The 20,912-nt window shown below is 48.5% G+C and overlaps 1 protein-coding gene across 1 annotated transcript in view; it reads left to right on the top strand.

Moving 5' to 3' along the window:
• KIF5C (kinesin family member 5C) overlaps positions 1–20,912 on the top strand; it is a 155,394-nt gene that overhangs the window by 122,627 nt on the left and 11,855 nt on the right. Inside the window, exons 18-25 of the mRNA XM_020893429.2 lie at positions 1,543–1,619; positions 2,923–3,032; positions 5,201–5,302; positions 5,531–5,591; positions 10,103–10,174; positions 12,847–12,951; positions 14,829–15,045; positions 16,165–16,278. Of these exons, the coding sequence (XP_020749088.1) occupies positions 1,543–1,619; positions 2,923–3,032; positions 5,201–5,302; positions 5,531–5,591; positions 10,103–10,174; positions 12,847–12,951; positions 14,829–15,045; positions 16,165–16,271 (851 nt within the window). The 3' untranslated portion in view covers positions 16,272–16,278. The remainder of the gene's footprint in view (positions 1–1,542; positions 1,620–2,922; positions 3,033–5,200; positions 5,303–5,530; positions 5,592–10,102; positions 10,175–12,846; positions 12,952–14,828; positions 15,046–16,164; positions 16,279–20,912) is intronic.

The following is a 20,912-nucleotide window of genomic DNA, read 5'->3' as shown; positions in this document are numbered from 1 at the left end:
TATAAAATTAATATTTGAAGGGAACATGGTTTTAGTAGGGTAACAGGATTGGTGACAATGTTATCCTTTTTTATTTATTGTTGTATTGTCTATTTGCTCAGTAAATACATTTTGCTTCAAATGACAACTTAAATTAACAAAAGAGAACACACCCACCCCCGCTATGACTGTGTAAGGTTTTCTTTATGAGATAAGGGATGTTGGGAATAGAATGCTCTACCCAAAAGTTGACATGGAAAAGAAGCTTTCCCTCTGGTCAGTGGCTTCTGCAGTGGTGCCACTGAGTGGAAATAAAATCAAAGCGCTGATGTCCACTAAAAAAGATGCATGATGTGAAAGTTTCGAGTTAAGTTTTATTTGGGGGCAAAATGAGGACTGCAGCCCAGCAGATAGCACCTCAGATAGCTCTGAGAAAGTGCTCCAAGGAGGTAGTGTGGGAAGGTCAATATATATGATTTTGGTGAAGGGGGAGTTCACACCATCAGGCACTTATCTTACATAGGGTTTTCTGCTAGCCATGAGGAGCTAAATTTCACCGTCAAGAGATTTAGTGCTTTTCTAGATATGAGGAGATGCACAGATTGGGATTCATGAAATCAGTTCCTGAAAATATCTAAAGACCTGTTCCACTAGTTTCCCTGGAGCACAAGATGCCTCATTTCTCCACCCTGAGCTCCCTTCAGGGCGTGTCGAAGGTCAACAGCTGCAGCAACACAGAGTTCAGTCTCCGCAGAGGCAGATGGCAAATGCCCTTGGCAAGTGCCGGTTTGTAGTTGACACTGAAATAAAGTGAAACAGAATGGAGAGAATACTTAATGACTTGAGTGTCACTGTCGGAAACCCTTTTGGTCCCTCCACCTGAGGCTGCCCGTGGTCCGTGGGGCTCAGCGAGACCCCTGACCCAGAGGAGGGTAGGGCTGATGCCCCCTCCCCAGAGGCGTGTCCCATAGCACTGTGCCCCCAGCACAGCGTGGGCTTCCTGCTTAGTCTGGAGAGAGTTATTTTATGTTTCTGTTTTCTTTGTGCTTGTCCCTAGATTATTTTCCTGCTCCAGATTCTTAGAGAATACCCATGGGAGGTAAATTAGCTCTTTCCGAAACTCTAATATTGGCAGGAATCCAAATACCACTAATATTTGCAGAGAGCATTGTCAGTGACCATGCACATTTATGCACACTGGCAGGAGTGGCTCACCAGGCCTGGTGGGGAGCAGTCCTCTGAGGGCATGGAGTGGCAGCCCCGTCAGGTCCAGCATGACCGCTCCAGGTTCACATGTCCCCTCTAATCGCCATTCTCCCTGGAGTACTTCCACAGTCTCCCTGGAGAGATCAGCCTTGATTTAACAAGCTGGAAGTCCTGAGGTGTGGAGGGTATATGAGAGTGACATTCAAGAAGTCCTCCTTTTATTCCATGGTGGTAACTTGGTGAGATAAGCTGATGTTTCACTATATTCCTTTCTGTTGTGTTTTTTTTTAATTTTTACTTTTGGATGGGAATCCTGCCGTTTAAATCTTTTACATCATCCTTTAAAATTCAAAACAGAAAAAATGCACGAAGTCAGCTTCCAGGATAAGGAAAAGGAGCATCTGACCCGGCTTCAGGATGCTGAGGAAATGAAGGTGTGTATGCAGCGGAGCCCCACACACCCTGGGACTGGATTTTCTTCATCTGGGAAAATCTAGTTCCTTTCCGAGATGTGTGAGGTGAGGTAGGAAGGAGGGGGGCGGGACTGGGGCTGGGCATCAGAGCTGCTCTCAGAGGGCGGCCGGACTTAGAAGTGAGATGGACATGCAGGTGTCCAAGCCCGCTGAGATATCTGCAGACAATAGTTACGTTGCATCAGTACATTTCTCTTCCCGCTCACGAGCAGGAGGGAGACAGTGCACCTGCCAGTAGCCGTGCTGGCTGCTCGTCACAGCCTCTGCAGAAACGGTCACCCCTCTTTTGAATGGAAGGAAGCACCTCCCCTCTATCTTTTAAAGAAATACCCCCAATTTGAATTTACATCTCAAACACAGGGGTCTTTATTTTGGTCATATTTTAAACAGAAATGGAAATGTGGGGAAGAAGATTGGGAAATAGGGGTTTTAGGTGGATAAATGAAATAGGAGAAGATATAGAACTTTTGATTATGTGTGTGTGTGCATGCATGCACACGCTTAGTTCCTCAGTCATGTCCAACTCTTTGCGACCCCATGGACTATAGCCTGCCAGGCAGGCTCCTCTGCCCATGGGATTTTCCAGGCAAGAATACTGGAGTGGGTTGCCATTGCCTTCTCCAGGGGATCTTTCCGACCCAGGGATTGATCCCTCGTTTCTTGTGTCTCCTCCATGGGCAGGTGCACTCTTTACCACTAGAGCCACCTGGAATAGTTTTAGACAAACCCCACGCTCCTCTGGGTGTGAGTCCCATAGTTAAAGTGATGCCATGCATGACACTGTTCAGCCAACAAGCCTGCCTCACCTGGTTGGGCCTCTCCTGGGTTCACGTCACTTTGGTGGAAAGGTCTGCTTGGAGCATCATCATAAATCCCTGCAGTGGACAGGGCTGGGAGATTATTGACATTTTACTGGTGGGGAAGTACAGCCCCGAGAGGTGCCATGGCCTGAGGTCAACCAGGTAGTAAGAGGTCAGTGACCTCAGGGTGACCTGGCGAGAGAAGCTATGTGGCTTAGGTGAGCTATGGAAAGTCAGAGGCAAACCCTTTCCTCATGAAATGTGGTCATTTGCCCATGGGAACTACTCAGTTTTCTAACAGATCCTTGGATATGGTTGTGCCTATAAAGCAGGGTAGGTCCTGGGCCCTGGTGTGGGGATCCGACAGCTGAGGGAGGTGGGATAGGAGACAGCGCCCCAGTCTTGGCACAGCGCGGGCCGAGAGCCAACAGCGGCTGACACATTTCCCTTGGCCTGGGCTGCAGAAGGCACTGGAGCAGCAGATGGAGAGTCACCGGGAAGCTCATCAGAAGCAGCTGTCCAGACTCCGGGATGAAATCGAGGAGAAGCAGAAAATCATCGATGAGATTCGGGAGTGAGTTGCCCCGGGGGACTTGCAGGGCATGGGGGCGGGCACAGGCCCTGTGCCAGCCTAGAGGGACGTAGCGTCTGGCCCAGGTCTCTGTTCTTCCTGCCCTGTGGGTCCTGGGCTCCGCCCTGGTGTCACAGGGAGCTGGGTTGTGATGCTTCTGAGGTCTGTTCCCCAGGCCCCATCTGTAGTCCAACCTCTGGGGGCTCTGGTGGGCAGGTAGCAGGTTGGCCCAGCTGCCCTGCCTGGTGCCCTGCAGAGCAGGACACATTGGTGACTCACGTGGACAGACATGTGCCCCTGTGGGTGGGGATGCGTTCCTATGAGAGTGTGAAAAAGCCTGCTGGGTTAATAAATGCTCCAGAGGAGACAGTCGGCTCCTGCTGCCTCCTGGCCCAACACGTACCCGCGTCCGCACATCTTGGAGCCACCTGGTCACACACGTGGGCTCTTAGGGACCCACACTGTTGGGTGCCTGTCTGTGCTCGAGGATGTCATTGCAGCTGGGCTCCAGTGACACCTTCTCAAGGCCATTCTTCTGTTGCAGCTGCTGCTGAACGGCCCCCCTGCTCATTAATGACCCCTCCCCGCTCCTCTCACCTTCCCACATCATCAACACAAGTCCCCAGGCTGGGAGGCACCTTTAGGCTCCTCTCCTGAGGATTCTTAACATTTTTGCACAGTGAGTGCCCTTGCAGAACAATGTGTTTACATGTCCCAAATAACAGAGGAAAACAAGACCAGTTATATTGAAATATATTGAAATACAGTTCATTCCACGCCCCCATGTCCCCCACCCCACTCTAGACTAAAGGTTCTCTCCTTTCTGTTTCTATAGATGAAGAAATAAGATTTCTATACAGAATCAAAGCTAAATGATTTCCTTAAGGTCATACTGTTAAATAGGAATCAAACTGGAGTTGGAGTTATTCTCCAGACTACTGATCCAAATCTCTTTGCTTGTACCGCATATTTGCATTTTTAAAGCAAAAGTGTAAATGATGCCATGGGTAGGCTCTGTGCACAGTCTACCTAGGAAAGCCCTTAGCATCGTCTCTCCCCTTTGGGGCCACCCCATGCTCCCTTTCAGGTTGTGCTTTCGCCTTTAGGCATGGCTTTTGTTTGTTATTCTGATGAATCACCCACGAATCATTCAACTGGGAGGAGTGGGAAGGGAGGGAATGGAGGTGAGAGAGATGGAGGGTCTCTGAATGAGTTGACAGGTGGGGGGAGTTTCCTTGGCCTGTGCCTTTCATCTGGCCTCTGGGTTTTCCTTCAGATAGTGTGTAAGCTATTCAGTATGGTCAGGTGGGCATGGGAATACAAAAGGTTTTATGAGGACAGCACGTGTGCTAAATCGTGTCCAACTCTTTGAAACCCTATGGACTGTGGCCTACCAGGCTCCTCTGTCCATGGGATTCTTCAGGCAAGAATACTGGAGTGGGTTGCCGTGCCCTCCTCCAGGAGATCTCCCTGACCTAGGGATCAAGCCTGCGCCTCTTATATCTCCTGCGCCTCTTATATGTCCTGCATTGGCAGGTGGATTCTTTACCAGTAGCACTACCTGGCAAGGACTGGGGTACATAAAATGACCCAGTGCTCCCATCCGGGTGGTGAGTTTCTTTTTTGTAGCAGCCCAGACTTTCTTTGTGTTTCCTCTCTCTGACCACTGCCCCCGCTTCCCCCTCCTCCCTGACCCGAAGACCTCACAGAGCAGAATGGTCCCTATGTCAGCCAGGGAGTTGGACTTGGGAGATGTTTTCAGAACATGGGACCGGAGAGGAAGGGAAGGTCAGAGTGGCCAGATAAGGTTCCAGGAGTGCATGTGTACCATCTGTGGGGCAGAAAAAGAATTCTTACTGGACTCACTCTTCCTGTTTTAAAATATTGGCCCCTTTCCCATCTCTTTTTTTCCCTTCCAGAGCTCTTGCATAAGCCAGCTATAAATACATTCTTAAAGCCTTATGTTTCATGCCTCTTAGATGTTCCCAGAAATTAGTTTTCACTCGGGCAGGGAGGAAGCTGTGAGGTTGTTCTCTGATCTCTCAGAGTCCTCCAGAATTGCTGCCTTTATTGCACAGAGCTAATGGGCTTAGAACAGAATCTTGTCTTCAGTTGCATGACTCAGAATCTCAGGGTGGTGTGGAATGAGTTGCTGTTTCCTCTCATTTCAGTTTGAATCAGAAACTGCAACTAGAACAGGAGAAGCTCAGTTCTGATTATAACAAGCTGAAAATAGAGGACCAAGAGAGAGAAATGAAACTGGAAAAGCTCTTGTGAGTACGCTTTAAATATTTCCTCTGTTTTCTCTCATCCCCATGAAATCTCCACCAGTCCACACTGGTGATTCAGGTACCAAGATATTCAGGTTAGGTCGGGCAAATTTAAAAACAGACCCTGAGTTGGTGAGTTGGTTTGTTTTGTTGATTTATCTGCAGATGCATGGTGTCTGTGAGAATCTCTGATGCCCCTTTGGTGGTTCATGGTTCCTTTCTGTTTTTCAGATTGCTCAATGATAAAAGGGAGCAAGCCAGAGAGGACCTCAAAGGGCTGGAGGAGACAGTGGTATGTTGATGTGTTTCCCAACTCATTTTAGTCTCAAAGACCAGATTCATTTATGATCTTTTGAATTTGTTTCTTCTAAAATTTTATCTGTGCATGCCTTTCTTGAGTATCATTTTAAACAGAAAACTTCGTATGGAAACATGAGAGCTGTAGAATTTATTCCCCAGGTCTTGACACAGTGACTAACCATCCAGCCATCCTTAGGAGTGTAACCCTGGAGTCCTGATGAGTTTTAAACTCAAATCAATGTCTGCAGTTTTGCCACATCTGCACATTGTGCTTACTTCCGTTCAACACTCAGTGGATATTTGTTGAGCACCTGCTAAGGACTGTTCTTTTAGGTGCTTGGGTTGCATCAGTACACAACAGGGAGAAGAGGGTGGCCCTTGTGAAGCTGTCCTTCACTTGGGAAAGACAGACAGAGAACAATAAGGAAGTAGGTCGTGGTCTCCATTAGGTGGTTATAGAAGGGGCACAGGATACTGGCTGGGGGAGGCCCCCCTGGAAAGTAACATTTGAGCAGGAACTTAAATAGGAAAATGAAGGAGCTGTGGGGATATCTGGAGGAGGAGCCTGTGCCAAGGCCCTGAGGTCAGCCCACGACCCGCATTTGGGGAACAGCAGGGAGATTAGTCTGTCTGTGGCCAAGAGGAGAGGCGGGGTAGGAGGTGGGCACAGAGAGGTCGAGACAGAAGGGGAGCCAGGCCAGATTCGTCCTTGAGACCTGCAGGGTTTGTGGCGGAGGAGCGGCAGGTCCACTCCCCTTTGGAAGAAGGGCTCACCGTGTGATAGCCTGGTTGCTCTGCTCTGCCCTACATCTGAATTCATTGGTTTGTCTCCTGGTCTGTTGCTGTTTTATTTGCCCTTGGGGATGGCTGCCTGATGTGAGGGCTGTCAGGAGCCCTTCAGAGTGCCGTACAGCCTGTGTTTGAAGACGGACGGACATCCCGATGTAGTCTCTAAATCTGGTGAAAACACATCCAGTCCTTGCACACGACGTGTTGTTTAGATACAGGCAAGCATACTGGTTCCATCCGTACGTCATGTGAACTATTGTGGGACTGAACCTGAGTCCAGGAATTCGGTGACCCCAGACTGGGAGCAGGTGGTTGATCAGGGCTGGACCTGAGGCTGTGCTTGGGCCCCTGGGTGAGAGTTGGCTACTCCTCAAGGCTGGATGGGGGCTCAAAGGGCACAGGCCGTTCAGGACAGAAGTAGAATGACCGTTGAGAGAAGCTGGGCCTCTTGAGCCTGGTGGAGAAGACAGTGGACAGAGCGGCTGGAGGGGAAACTGAAATGAAGCCATGAAGTTGCTTTATCTGTGTCTGTTTTCCTGGAGAAAGTGATACTCATAATCATAGATAGTTTATAACAATTCAGAAAAATACTGAATTAATAGGAACATTAACATGTTCCTATACTCCCACCAGCTGGAGGTCAATATTTCTGTATCTTTCTTTATGCTCATGCGCTCTCTCTCACAGTCTGTCACATAGCACACCTTTCACGCCCACACCCAGAAACTCACTGTTTACCTTGCTCCCTCTCACGGTCTCACCCACACGTGGGCACAATTGCGTGTTCTCTCTCACTCACCCGTCTTCACACACACTCACACCCGCAGGTCCCCACTCTCACGCCTCATGCCTGTATTCACCCGCTCGCAAGCTCTTACACACTCAGCACATCCCCGTCACACGCTGACACACACATGCACAGTCACCCGTGGCCATCCACACATTCTCACTGGCATACGCTCACTTCTGCTCACTCACACTCGCAGCCTCCCTCACGCCACTCACACTCACTCCACGTACTCTCTCTCCCAGACTCACAAGATTTCTCTCTTGTATACTTACTTGTGAGCATGTTATTTTGCTCTGTTGAGTACATTTCTTTTTTTCTCTTTTGTTTTTGGGTGTGTGTGTGTGCGTGCGCTCAGCTTGTGGAATCTTAGTTCCCTGACCAAGGATCGAACCTGTGCCCCCTGCAATGGAAGCGTGCTGTCCTAACCACTGGACCAGCAGGGAATTTGCTTGAATGTGTTTTTAACAACACATTTTCCTTACTCGCCTCCTCAGATACACTGGTTCTCCCTGCCACACCTACATGCCTACCCTTGCATCCATTCCCCACCCCCGCCCCCACACCACACAGACACTCAGACACTCAGTCCCTCACACGGGGACAGACTCACCAATACAGCCTCCCACGAGCGCTCGCTCTCCGTCCACATGCACGCACATACATCACACACACAAACACTGGGGCCCTGCAGTCTGTGCCAGGCTAGACGTGGGTGTCACTGCTTATCCTTCCATTACATCCTCCCACGCTGTCAGTGTTCCTCAGAGGTGGCTTGCTGTCTTTGGCTGACCTTTCCCGAGCCCTCCTCAGCTCAAGGCTGCTCTGCCTCCTGGAGTGTCTGGAAAAGGTCAGGGTGGGACCTGCCACTAGGGACCAAGGTCTGTAAAGCCCACTCCAGGGGCAACATTTGGAAAGGCCAGCCGGCCGGTGGGGACGTCTCTGGGACCCCAGGCAGCCCTCTGGCTTTAACAGGACACTTCGTGTGGGCTCTGGGGCTAGACCCCTCCTCCCTCTGCGTTGGTAAAGCTTGTGTCTCCATCGCTCCGATCCCACCCTCGCTGTGACAGGAAGCTGAGCCCTGATTTTACACGGAGAGCAGCACCCGTGTGGAGAGACCTGAAGGAAAGCAGTCAGGGTGGAGGAAGCAATAATGCACATGATGGAGGAAAATTCACGGCCCCAGGAAGCCAGATGGGAGTTGCCTAGGCATACATGTGTGGCTTATCAGCCATCTCCAAGCTCTGAACTGTCTGTGTTAAACTGTTTATAGAAGTTACCTAAAACCAAACAAGAAAGAGAGAAAGTTGCCAAGCTCAGGACTCTGGATTGTTTGGTGTTTGCCCCCGAAGAATCGCCTGGCCCTTTGACAGGCACTTAGGTCTTCTCTTCTTGTTTCCCTGTGGGGTGGTGGTGGTTTTCATGGAAAGTATGTTCTGTGATTATAGCTCAGTCATTAATCAACCACCTGAAGCAGGAAGGAGAGCTCACAGAGCAGAGGGCCAGGACTGAGCTCGGGGCCAGAGGCGCGGACCGCGTGGCCGTGTCACTGACAGCCTGGAGCTGTCCCCCCACACCCGCCAGCTGGCGGCTCGGCCCCAGACATGCAGCGAGCACACGGTGTTCCCACAGCAGGCCCGCTGGCCTCCTGCAGAAAGTAATTTGCCTCATCTCAGGAGGCAATTGACTTCAGGTGCTTTTTATTTCAGCACTATTGTGGAACCGGACCCAGTAATAGGACCTAAAATTAACATAGAACCTTTATTCTCAGAAACTTATTGTTTCCATGGCTTTGGAGCAGCCTGTTTTGTCCTTTCTTCTGTCAGCTTCTGTTAGTTCCATCTCTTGACATTCTGTGTGAGAGTAGGTCAATTTTGACAAATTGAAAAATACAAATGCAAGTGTACTTCTCTCCTCATTGGAAAATATTTTTCACAGAACTGGTTGTAGGTCTTGTGGTGAATACATGGAGACTTAAATGGAAGGAAACATTTAGGTTTTCTGGCTTTGTTAACAGGGGGCACCAGGTTTGATTCAGACCTTTGTCTTAGCAATCTAATTCCTAAGTGTTCGTTAGTAGAAAATAATCCTAAGTGGAGGGGGAAAAAAAATGCTCCCAAGAAGTTAATTATAGGAAAGTTACAGCAACAACAAAGGAAACAGTAAAAGACTAATGAAGAAATAGCTGCCAACTGTGATGCATCAATGAAGAATACTAGCTAATATTTATTGAACACTTACTATGTGCTAGAAACTGTTGTAAGAGTTTGATAAGAATAATCTCATTTAATCTTGATAGCAACAACTATGAAGCAACTACTGTTTTTATCCTCATGTTATAGATAAGAAAGCACAGGAAGGTTAGATACTTTGCCCAGGGTCACCAGGTGGAATGTCCATTAGCTCAGTGATGTGAGGCAAAAAAAGCATGTTGCGGACCAGGGCCAGAGGGGTGTGGAAATGTGAAAAATGTTGGTCAGCTAGGGTGGGAGAACCTGCGGCTAACTTTTCATTGAAATTTGTTGGCATTTTGTATAATGTGTGCACAATAAATTAGAGTGAAAAAAGAGTCCATTCTGTTACAACATAGCTCACTAGGAATTTTTATGAGAAAGCTTTCAAGTTTTCGTGGTTGAAAGGGAGGAAAAAGGTTCTATTTAAAGCAGAGCAAACGAGCAGGCTTTGGTCTAGTTTCCATACCTTTGTTTGAGTTCCCAGGCTCTGTACCTTGGGGTAGCCCTGGGAATATGCCAGGTGGAGGGGGAGGACATGAGGGTGGGCAGGTCACAGGAAGTGGAGGGCCCCATGGCCTTGACATCCAGCTTGCAGAGCTTTGTGGAGGCATCTGGGGTTGATGGTCTGGTGCTAATGGTGTCATAAACTGTGTGCCCTCACTTAAGTGGTGTTTTAACGATCTTCTCTTCCAGTCTCGAGAACTGCAGACTCTACATAACCTCCGTAAACTCTTTGTCCAGGATCTGACTGCGCGGGTTAAAAAAGTGAGTTCTAATTCGTGTGAATGGGATTGAGGAGAAACAAAAAGTCGGCCAGAAAGAATCATTTTCAGTTGCTTAAATCATTATCACTTGCTTAAATCCTAGCTGGTGATGCTTAAAAATTACTTCATACCAGAGAATGTGATTAAAAGAATGTGCCAGAGAAGGGAAAAATATTTGGGAACATTTTTCCATCTGACTTTTCATTTTTAGTGAAAGGAAGCTATCATCCTTTCCTTGGCCTTTATTTCCAATGAACACGTATTTATCTGGTTGCAGTGTGAAAACCTCTGAGTGACGCAGGGAAAACCCAGAGGGCTCTTAATAGACCGCATGGCCCTAAACCTGGTGAATGATGCCAGGAACCTGGAAACACCCTGGGCTAGACCCTCCTGTTTTCCTGTTAGGAGGCTGTGAGGGGCCGGGTCAGAGTGTATGAAGCACTTGAACATCCCGTGTCTTGTCTCCTGTCCCCAGCAGCCACGTAATTGGTCCTTTGTGTTCTGTTTTACGGTTGTGGAAATGGGCTCCACTGTCCTGAGATCACAGAGCTGGGGAGAACCAGAGATAGGCCTGAAATCCAGGTCGGTGTGACTTCCCAGTCAGAGCATTTTGTGCCACATGCAGTGGTGATCTTGGGGAATTGCCGAATGGTGAACCCCCAGAGCAGCTAGCAGAGGTCTGAGGAGGGAATAGGGAGAAGCAGCAAGAAAGCATTTGGAAAAGTGATGGATGAGGAGCAGCAAGCATACCCAGAGGTAATAGGATGGACAGAGGTGTATTCAGGTGTGTGCCTGGGGGTCTGTGTGAAGGAGCCAGGGAAAAGAGATGAAGTATATTATTTAAGGGAAAAAAAAGAGGAGGTAATTGATAAGGTCAGATCTGAGAGGACAGAATTGATAGCATAGAAGAGTATATATGGCTTGGTAAATGGAAGGGACACACTTTCCCAGAGAGGAGAAGTGGAGAAACCAGACATTAGCAGGGAAATATATGACAGGGGAAGAGATACATTCAATGACTCTGACTTTCTTCAGCTAATGTGGAGAAGGAGGAAGAGAATGGGGAGCCCATGGAGCCTGGAGGAGGCTCGGGCAACTGTGAGGGATTTACTGGAGATAAGCAAAAGGGTGCTGGGCAGTGGTGGGAGTGTCCAGATGAGGTTCAGAGCACGGATTTGTCTTGGCACTTGGCATCATGATTCTAGTGAGTTTGGAGGACTGGAAATCAAAATAAGGAAAGAGGGTGGAGAATGATGGGAGATTTCAAGGCCTGAGTGGCAGGGTAGGTAGTGACCACAATCATCAACGTAGAAATAGTTAGAAGACCTGGATCGGGGAGTAAAGAGAGGCTAGAGCAGAGGTGATGAAGACAGAGACTTAGAGAGATTATGATCAGAACTGAAAAGACTCATTGTGGGGAGGAAATATTCCAAGGAGGATGCAGAGCTTGGGACCAGATTTCATGATGTAAGACTCTCTAGGGAGGATCTGCTCTTAGACCAGTGGTTCTCAAAGTGTGGTTACCTGGCCAGCAGCACTTGCATCACCTAAGAACTTGCTGGATGTACAGGTTCGCACATTCTTCCCTGGATCCACTGACTCAGAGACTGGGGTGAGTGAAACTCGCTCAGTCGGGTCTGACACTTTGTGACCCCGTGGACTATACAGTCCATGGAATTCTCCAGACCAGAATACAGAAGTGGGTAGCCTATCCCTTCTCCAGTGGATCTTCCTGACCCCAGAATCGAACTAGGGTCTCCTGCATTGCAGGCAGATTCTTTTACCAACTGAGCTATTAGGGAAGGCCCTAGAGCTTGGGACCAGACTAAAAACTAGGGTGGGGCCCAGCAATCTGAGTTTTAACAAACCTTCTGGGTTTAAGAGCCCTGGATTTAGACCCAGGAGACAGGTTTGAAATGCTCATATGGCTACCACCTCTCAGAAAGAGTGATGATATCTTTTGTAATCAGACAAAATAAGCATGCTTTGCCATTTTTAGACTCCAGGATGTGTTTGTACATGTATTTCCTAACTTATATGGCCACTCAGCATGGAAGTGTTGGGAGAACAGTGCTTTTGTTAATCTCAAGATCTGATAAATTTCGAGTGTCAGTCCAGCACAGCACACAGATGCCTTGACTGATCTGGGATGGATTTGTTAAATAATTTCATGTAATTGAAAGCTGAAGGGACAAGCAGAGACCATGGAGACTGCCCAGCGGGACCACAGACACTTTCCCACAGCTGGATGACTCATTATCTCACTTGTGATGTTTTGAAATCAAATTTAGGTCTTGGGCTTATGTTTTCCCGTTAATTCTTCTTAATGAGTTTTGAAACACTTTTGAAAAGAAAAGTGTCGGTTTACCTACCTGCAAGGGAGAGGTATATTCACAAAGAGAACTGTATCTAATTTGTATCTTTCAAAAGTAGACTGCAATATTTTACATAGTCAGCTATGTAAAAAATAGCATATTTGATACTGATCAAGGGAATTAATTGGGAAGACTGTTGAGTCTCAACTTCTAGAACCTCTATTCATTTTCAGAATAAACCTTTAGTAGGATCGGGGATTTCTTCCCAAAGATATTTAGAATGGCTCTTCCGCAAGATGCTGGGGCCGAGGGTGGGCAGTTTGGAGGCTGATTCTGCTGACCCCTCGTGTTGATGCAGAGTGTAGAGCTGGACAGTGACGATGGAGGAGGCAGTGCTGCCCAGAAGCAGAAAATTTCCTTCTTGGAGAATAACCTGGAGCAGCTCACCAAGGTTCACAAACAGGTAGGAGGGTTGTGCCAGCTTGCCCCTGCTTCTCCTTCTCTCCTGGAAAGAAGACTCGCTGCGTGTGGCTTCAGTGAGGGAGGAGCTCTGATACGGAAGGTGAAAGGACTATAACATCGCCAGAGAACATCCGTGTCAGAAGGGACCTTGAAATCTTAGTCTGCAGTGACTTCCTTTGTATATAAAATACTTTCTTTGATGGAAGCCAAATATAAAGCATTGAGTGTGAGCTCTCTGGGGTTAGGGGAGCAGGGTGTTCAGTTGTGTCTTTTCATTCTGCCTCCCTTTCCAGCCTCTGAGCCCAGCTGGCCTTGGTGTGTCCCATGATGCTTTTAAGGACACTTTGTGGACCCAAAGACTCCACAGAACACAAAGCAATGACTCTGAGCTGGTTCGGGCTTCCTGTTTCTAGAGATGAGAAAACAGGCTCGGAGGGGAAGCCACTGGCTTCATCCCACAAGTGGGAGAACTGGGGCCAGCTCCAGCCCCGTCTCTGCTCTGTCCTGTTTCTTGGGCATCCTCTCAGGTTCCTGCGACACCCTGGAGTTTGTTTAGAGTGGCAGAGAGCAATAACCATGTCCAAACCCACTGACGATTTAGGCAGGTTATTTGTCTCCTTTCTGCTTATTTTTTAAAATTTGCTTTTAATTGAAAGAGAACTGCTTTACAGTATTCTGCTGGTTTCTGTCATACATCAACATGAATGAGCCATAGGTATACACATGTCCCCTTCCTCTTGGCCCTATCCTTTCTGTTTAAATGCTGAAATGTTCATGATGGCTTTCCCTAAATCCTCAAGATTTGGGATCTGAAAAGAATGGTTCAGCTTTGCAATGGACCACATACTCTAGGGGACGTCATTTCTCTTTGACTTGTTACATGCTCTTCAACGTTATCGATGATGGTACTTTTGCCCAAAGGGAGGATGACAGATTCAACGTGGTTGAAGTCATTCAAGCAAACTGTTGATGACAAACAGAAAAGCAGAAACTGCTGGGGACTTGAAATTGAGCCCTGGTATTCATTAATTATTTTATTCATGAATTCAGTGAATATTTATTAAAAACCTACTCTGTACCAGGCACTGGGGCTGGGACTGGGTTGGGAGAATAGGGGTAAAGAAAACAGGTGTGGCAATAGTTCAACCCATACAGCACTCCTGATTTTCAGAATTTTTCCTGATCCACTTGCATTCCCACAATGGTCCTTTTATGTAGTATGTGGGCTTAATAAGTGGTTGAATGACTCATACCTGGTCTGATGACCAGGAAATAACAGAACTGGCTTTTGGCCCATCCTTAACCTAGCATGAGTCTGTTCCTTCTGAATTGAGAGTCTTAGATCATAAAGAATGAGCAGTATTCCTGAGTTACTTAGACCCTGGGTACACTCCAAACCTTGTGCTGGTGTGGACAATGTGTCCTGTCTGAAGGAGGCCTTCAGAGAGCTCTAGAACATGAATGCCTTTCATAGAGCATGTCTGAGCTGGCTTCACGTTTCTTAGCTTTCACATGCCAACATCGGAGTAGTCAATTGTCTCCTGCAAGTTCCCCCTTACCCCTCAAAGAAAAGAAGCAGCAAATCCCACCCAAGCCTGAATGTTTCCCACAGTTGGAAATGGCTTCTAATTCTAGCCTACTCCCCTCTCCACTTTCTCCAACCTGTGAATACTGTGTTTGGCAAATCTGAGTCTCATGATGTGGGATTTTTATTCCCCTCAGGTGCTCCCAGAGTTTATGGTCTTAGGCACTTTTCAGAACAACCTGGCAGGGGGTGGTGGTTCTAACTGCTCCTCTGTGGCCTTCTCAGCCCCCAGCACTGGGTCTGCTGCTCCTGCCTCCCCTTTCGGTAACTCCCCACCTCTCCCTTCCCTGCAGCTGGTCCGGGACAATGCAGACCTGCGCTGTGAGTTGCCCAAGTTGGAGAAGCGCCTGCGTGCCACGGCCGAGCGCGTGAAGGCGCTGGAGAGCGCGCTGAAGGAGGCCAAGGAGAACGCCATGCGGGACCGCAAGCGCTACCAGCAGGAGGTGGACCGCATCAAGGAGGCTGTGCGAGCCAAGAACATGGCCAGGAGGGCTCACTCTGCCCAGATTGGTACGTGCGTCTGCACCCGGGCCCTTGATAAAAGGTGAGGGATCCACGGGCCAGATGGTCTGTGCAGGCCAGCCGGGGCCTCCAAGCACCTGGCGTCCATCCTGGGAAGATGGGATCACTAGACGCGCTCTTCCTTGAGATTCCAGAGGACATGGTGATCTTCAAAGTTATCGAGCTGAGCAAAGAAGCCAGCCAGCCCTGGCTGCAGACAGAGGGGTTTGGCTGTAAACAGAGGTACACTTTCCCAGAGATACCAGAGTATATGGCTTGCTCAGCTCAGCCTACAGGCCCCTTGTGGTTTGCGTCTGGTGGAACCATGAAGGAGCTGCATGTAGCTGGAAGCCTCAGGGAGAGTCTCTTAAGTCAGGTTTGGAAATACCCTGGAGAGAGCCAGGCCTGGCATCGATGAGTGCACGGGGGTTGGACATACAGCCCCTTCCCCGCCTGGATTTGGATGTTCTACCTGCAAAGACTGAGAGTGTAGCTGTTGAGTCATCGTTCCTGGGATAGAGCCATAGGAGGAAAAGAGATTTAGGGATGTTCTCTAGAGAGCATTTTTTTATTCTTCTTAGATGGCAGTATCTCCAATAATATGTAATAACATTTTTTGTCAGATACTGCTCTGCAGATGTTTGGGAAACCAGCAACTCCTTGTTTCTAGTTTTAAGATCATAGATTAATGCTTCACTGTGTTTATGGGATTTTTATACCCTTGGAAAATCTCCTGAAACCTGTGGCCCTCTTCCCCTAAAAATGCATCATAGACAGAATTCTGCATCCAGTTTTAGGGAGATGCTGTTGAAACTCACTGGGACCTATGGATCTGCCTCAGATAAAACGGAAGGAAAGTCTGTTGTTTCTAATTTTCATTAATCAGAATTGAAGTAATTGATATATGTTATCTTTGTCCCCTGAATATTGGGTGGCTTGGATTAGCTAAGTGTGCTAATAGAAGGACAAACCTCCTATCTTCAGAGAAGTCTGGTGACTGATAAGAATTGCGACGTTGATGAGAAGATTGTGCCTCTTGGTTTTTTCCTGTGACCAGGAGATATCTGGATGCAGCTGTGTAAGCCCTTTCTGAATGTCTCTCCTCTCTTTTCTGTCTGTTGGACACAGCCAAGCCCATCCGCCCTGGACACTACCCTGCATCATCTCCAACGGCGGTCCACGCCATCCGAGGGGGAGGAGGCGGCTCTTCAAACTCCACTCACCACCAGAAATAAATATGAAGTGAGTCCCTCGTGTCGCTTCTGTCCGGGGCAATACTAGGGGGCTCTCCTCGCCTCTGCCAGGAGCTCGGCCCCACATGTGTAGACATCTCAGCTCTGCCCAGCACAGCCCTGGCGCTTCAGGTTACTGGGGGCCTGCATTTACCCCCGACTCAGTCTAGAGCCTTCGGGTCTTGAAGCTCAGGCCACCTGGTGCTGGGACCCTGTGGCGTTGGGGAGGGCGTGGTGATGAGTCATGTCAGCCTTCTTTTGTCTGTGGGACTCCCCTCTGTAGCTGGCATCCTCAGTGGCATTACCTGTTTGTCAGGTGCTTTTGCCCAGAGCAGGCAGACATGGGTGGTTGCTCTAAGTCTCAGGAACCCAACCTAAGAAAGAGTCAGATGGTTAAGAGTCAAGCGTTTATAATTACTGTCGGAACTCAACAAATGGGGTTTTAAAGAATTGTGCAAGTTTTCATCTAGCTAAGTCTGGGCCACTTTTTTTCTTTGAGATGCTGGTCTGAAAACTGCTCTTCCCACAATGCACATGCCTGACCTGGCTCTACCATGTCAGCACAGAGGGGAAAGTGGTGTGCTTGAGAAAAAAGGAGGCAGTACAGGCCTGTCCCCTTGTGCTTGAGGGAAAGAGTCTACTGGTTGGGCAGGGCAGAGAGACCGCTCGGTGGCCAGAAAACTCTGTTTAGAGAAACTGACTTCATGTCAGTAACCTGTTGATGGGAGGAGGTGGCTCCTAATGCTGACCGTGGAGTCTGAGCCCTCAGTAGGAGAGTTTGCAAAATGGGTGAGCTTGGTGACAAAAGCGCAATGATCAGGGGTAAGTCAAGAAAGGGTGGGTCTTGCACCTAGGCTTCCCTGATAGCTCAGTTGGTACAGAATCCACCTGAAATGCAGGAGACCCTGATTCGACCTGGGTTGGGAAGATCTCCTGGAGAAGGGAAAGGCTACCCACTCCAGTGTTCTGACCTGGAGAATTTTATTGGATCGCAGAGTTGGACACGACCGAGTGACTTTCATTTTCACTTCAAGGCAAGTGAAGATGAAGGGCTGGAGCCCCCACTCACAGGCTACGACAGTATTGGTTTTTTTTTTTTTTTTCATTTATTTTTATTAGTTGGAGGCTAATTACTTTATGGTATTGTAGTGGGTTTTGTCATACATTGACATGAATCAGCCATGGAGTTACATGGATTCCCCATCCCGATCCCCTCTCCCACCTCCCTCTCCACCCGATTCCTCTGGGTCTTCCCAGTGCACCAGGCCCGAGCACTTGTCTCATGCATCCAACCTGGGCTGGTGATCTGTTTCACTATAGATAATATATTGTTAAGGCTCAGGCAGAACTTCCGAGGAGGAAGCTTTTGCATGCCCTGCCCCAGCAGCGTGTCAAGCAGCAGGACACACCAAGGTAGCCCATGGCAGGCAGTGTGCCCTGTGTCTTCTGCCGTGTCCTGGAAGAGCAGATGGGAAATTATCTTGGTGATGGGTCACCCTATTCAGGTGTGATCTCTGCTTTTAATCAGAAGCGAAGGCCACCCACTCCAGTATTCTTGCCTGGAGAATCCCGTGGACAGAGGAGCCTGGTGGGCTACACTCCCTGGGGTTGCAGAGCTGCACATGACTGGGTGACTAAACAACAACAAAGTAAAACTGGATGTTAAACATTTGTTTTTGACTGCCTCTATCGGTGTTGGGGTTGACACTTGAAGGGAGCTGTAAGAGCAAATTGGGCAACTTAGTACAGCAAGCCTAACAGTGGTTCTCGACCTTTGGTGAGTGTCAGCATCACCTGGCACCCAGAGACCCAGGCTCCTTGAAGTAGCATAGGGTTTGGACCTTCATGTTTTCACCAAGTACCCCAGGTGACTTTGCCTGCCTGCGTGCTATCACTTCAGTCGTGTCCGACTCTTTGCGACCCCATGGACTATAGCTGGCCAGGCCCCTCTGTCCATGGAATTCTCCAGGCAAGAATACTGGAGTGGGTTGCCATTTCCTCCTCCAGGGGATCTTCCTGACCCAGGGATCAAACCCATGTCTCTTGTGTCTCCTGCATTGGCAGGTGGGTTCATTACCACTCCACACCACCTGGGAAGCCTTTGAGACCTGGTAGCCTAAAGTATCCTGAAGTGGCTTATACGGGGTGGATGTTTATTTCTCTGTCACATGAAGGACATTTGAGGGTGGTCAGTGGCTGGGGGAACTGGACAGTGACAAAACTTAGCCTCACTGTCTTCAGCAGTGCACTGCTTTCTTCACGGCCACATGAATGACTTCCGCAGTTCTAACTGCAGTGCCTCTGCTCCATGTTAATATGTGATATTTGTTTTTCTCTTTCTGACTTTGCTCTGCATGACAGACTCTGTGTTGATACATGTCTCTACAAATGCCCAGTTTCGTCCCTTTTTATGGCTGAGTAATATTCCATTGTATATGTGTACCATATCTTCTTCACCTGTTCCTCTGTGGATGGACATTTAGCCTGTGTGCTGTGTTGAGCAAGCAGAGAGAGCAGCTGGGGAGAGGCAGAAGCAGCTCATGCAGTTGGATCAGCTTCCTTTAAGTTGCCTTTTCAGAGGTGCCATCCATCTCCAATGCCTGCACCCCTCTGGCACACCTGAGACACACGTGATCACATCTGCTTCAGGGGAGGCTGGAGAAGGTGGCCTTTGGCTGGGCCCATCACTGCCCCAGATAAGAGTAGTGTTCTCTTGCCTGGGACCGTGAGATGGATGCTGGGTAGGCAGCCAGCACTCTGGTTGTCCTTTTTTTAAGATGTGTGTGGCTGTGCTAGGTCTTCGTTGCGGTGTGTGGGATCTTAGTTCTCTGACCAGGAGTCGGTCCCTGGCCCCCTGAACTGGAAATGTGGGGTCCTCACCATGGGCCCCCAGCAAGTCCCCCAGCACTCTGTTTATTGAGCACACACTCTGCAGCGGCGCTGTGCTGGGTGTAATATCTCTATCGCCGTTTGGTGGAAGCACCGTGTTCACATGTGCTTGGCTCCAGCAAGCGCCTACGGAATACACCAGCCCAGGGATTCTGGCTTCCGAGACTGCTCAGTGGGAGGTCCCCCTCCTCGGGCACTCCCAGAAAGGCCTGTGAGGCCCACTTTTATGTAAGAAACATACAACCATATGGTGACCAGCCATCACGCTAGCCCGAGAGTCTCAAAGTCTTGGGACTTTCAAGACCTTCAGAGTATAGATGCACCCTCACCCAGCATGGTGATTCATTTCTTTTGTTTCTAACTCAAAGTGCTAAGAGTGGTTTTGATGATTTTATCTGAAATTGGAACCTTCTCCCGCCACCTTATTATCTATTCATATGATTCCCATGGCTGAGTGTTCTCACAACGTCACCAAACAGACCCCTTGCAAGTGTCAGGGTAGCAGAGGGGTTAAGGGGCCTGACTTCGGACAGAGACCTGGGTCAGGTGTCAGGCCTTTCACTTTCTTAATCTCAGAGTCAGTCTTCTCATCTGTGAGGTGGGGAGAGCCCTTTCCCTGGGCACTGCAGTGATCTGAGTGCTAAATGAGGTCATGCTTCTGAGCGGCTTGGCACATAACGAGTGCTCAACAAGATGGCAGCCGTGGGAGAGGTGAGCAGTGCAGGCTTGGCACAGGTGGGTGGTTCATGAATGCTGGTTTATGTTATCTGCTAATTCTCATAGTTGTTGCAAAACAGTTTTTAGTCTCTGTAGCAGGAGATTATAACCACTAAGTGGAGAAGGCTGACGTCTGAGTATCCTCTTTGGTGCTGTGACCAGATATAAGGGGTTTAAAATATACTAGTGTGTATTTATCCCAATATTATAAACAACAACACTGACTATTTTTATGAAAATAATTGGGCATTGGTTAGTGGAGTCGGTAAAAAAAGGGTGATAACCAATGGAGTAGGGAATTATAATTGGAACTGAGGAAATGCTGATTAAAAATAAGCTTATTTAAAAACATAATTGGAGGAAATTCCTTGGTGATCCAGTGGGTAGGACTCTGCTCACTCTCTGCTGAGGGCCTGGGTTTAGTCTTTGGTCGGGGAACTGAGATCCCACAAGTCTCACGGCATGGCTTAAAAAATGGAAATATGAAATTCATTTCTTAGGTGGATCAAAACCTTTTTGAAATGATCTTTTTTGGGTTTTCCTGGTGGCAGTGCAGGTGAAGAGTCCACCTGCAATGCAAGAGATGCGGGTTCTATCCGAAGGTCAGGAAGATCCCCTGGAGAAGGGAATGGCTCCACTTCAGTATTCTTGCCTGGAGAATCCCATGGACAGAGTCTGGTGGGCTACAGTCTATGGAGTTGCAGAGAGTTGTACATGACTGAACGACTGACACTTTCTGCTCTTTGGATGCTTGTTCTGAAGTGTCTGTCCTGTAGTGATGGTTTCAGCTGCTGATCTTCCCAGCCCTCCTGATGGAGCCAGAATGGCACCTTCATACTCAGGCAGCATCTGGGTCCCTTTGGAATTTCTTTCCGCTTCATTTCAGGATGCAGAGAATATAGTCACAATGTATCTCTGGGTTTATGCTCAAAGTTTCAGAGCCATTGAAGAGGCCAACGTGTGGAAATCAAAAGAACCCAGGACAGTGCCAGCTTTGATCTCATATTAAAATCTGGGGGCCAGGGCTGCCTCAGCAGG

This window comes from Odocoileus virginianus, chromosome 13, assembly GCF_023699985.2.
Source record: "Odocoileus virginianus isolate 20LAN1187 ecotype Illinois chromosome 13, Ovbor_1.2, whole genome shotgun sequence".
Taxonomy (NCBI): domain Eukaryota; kingdom Metazoa; phylum Chordata; class Mammalia; order Artiodactyla; family Cervidae; genus Odocoileus; species Odocoileus virginianus.
Note: the sequence above shows the minus strand (reverse complement) of the source record. Positions and strands in the feature narration are given on the sequence as shown.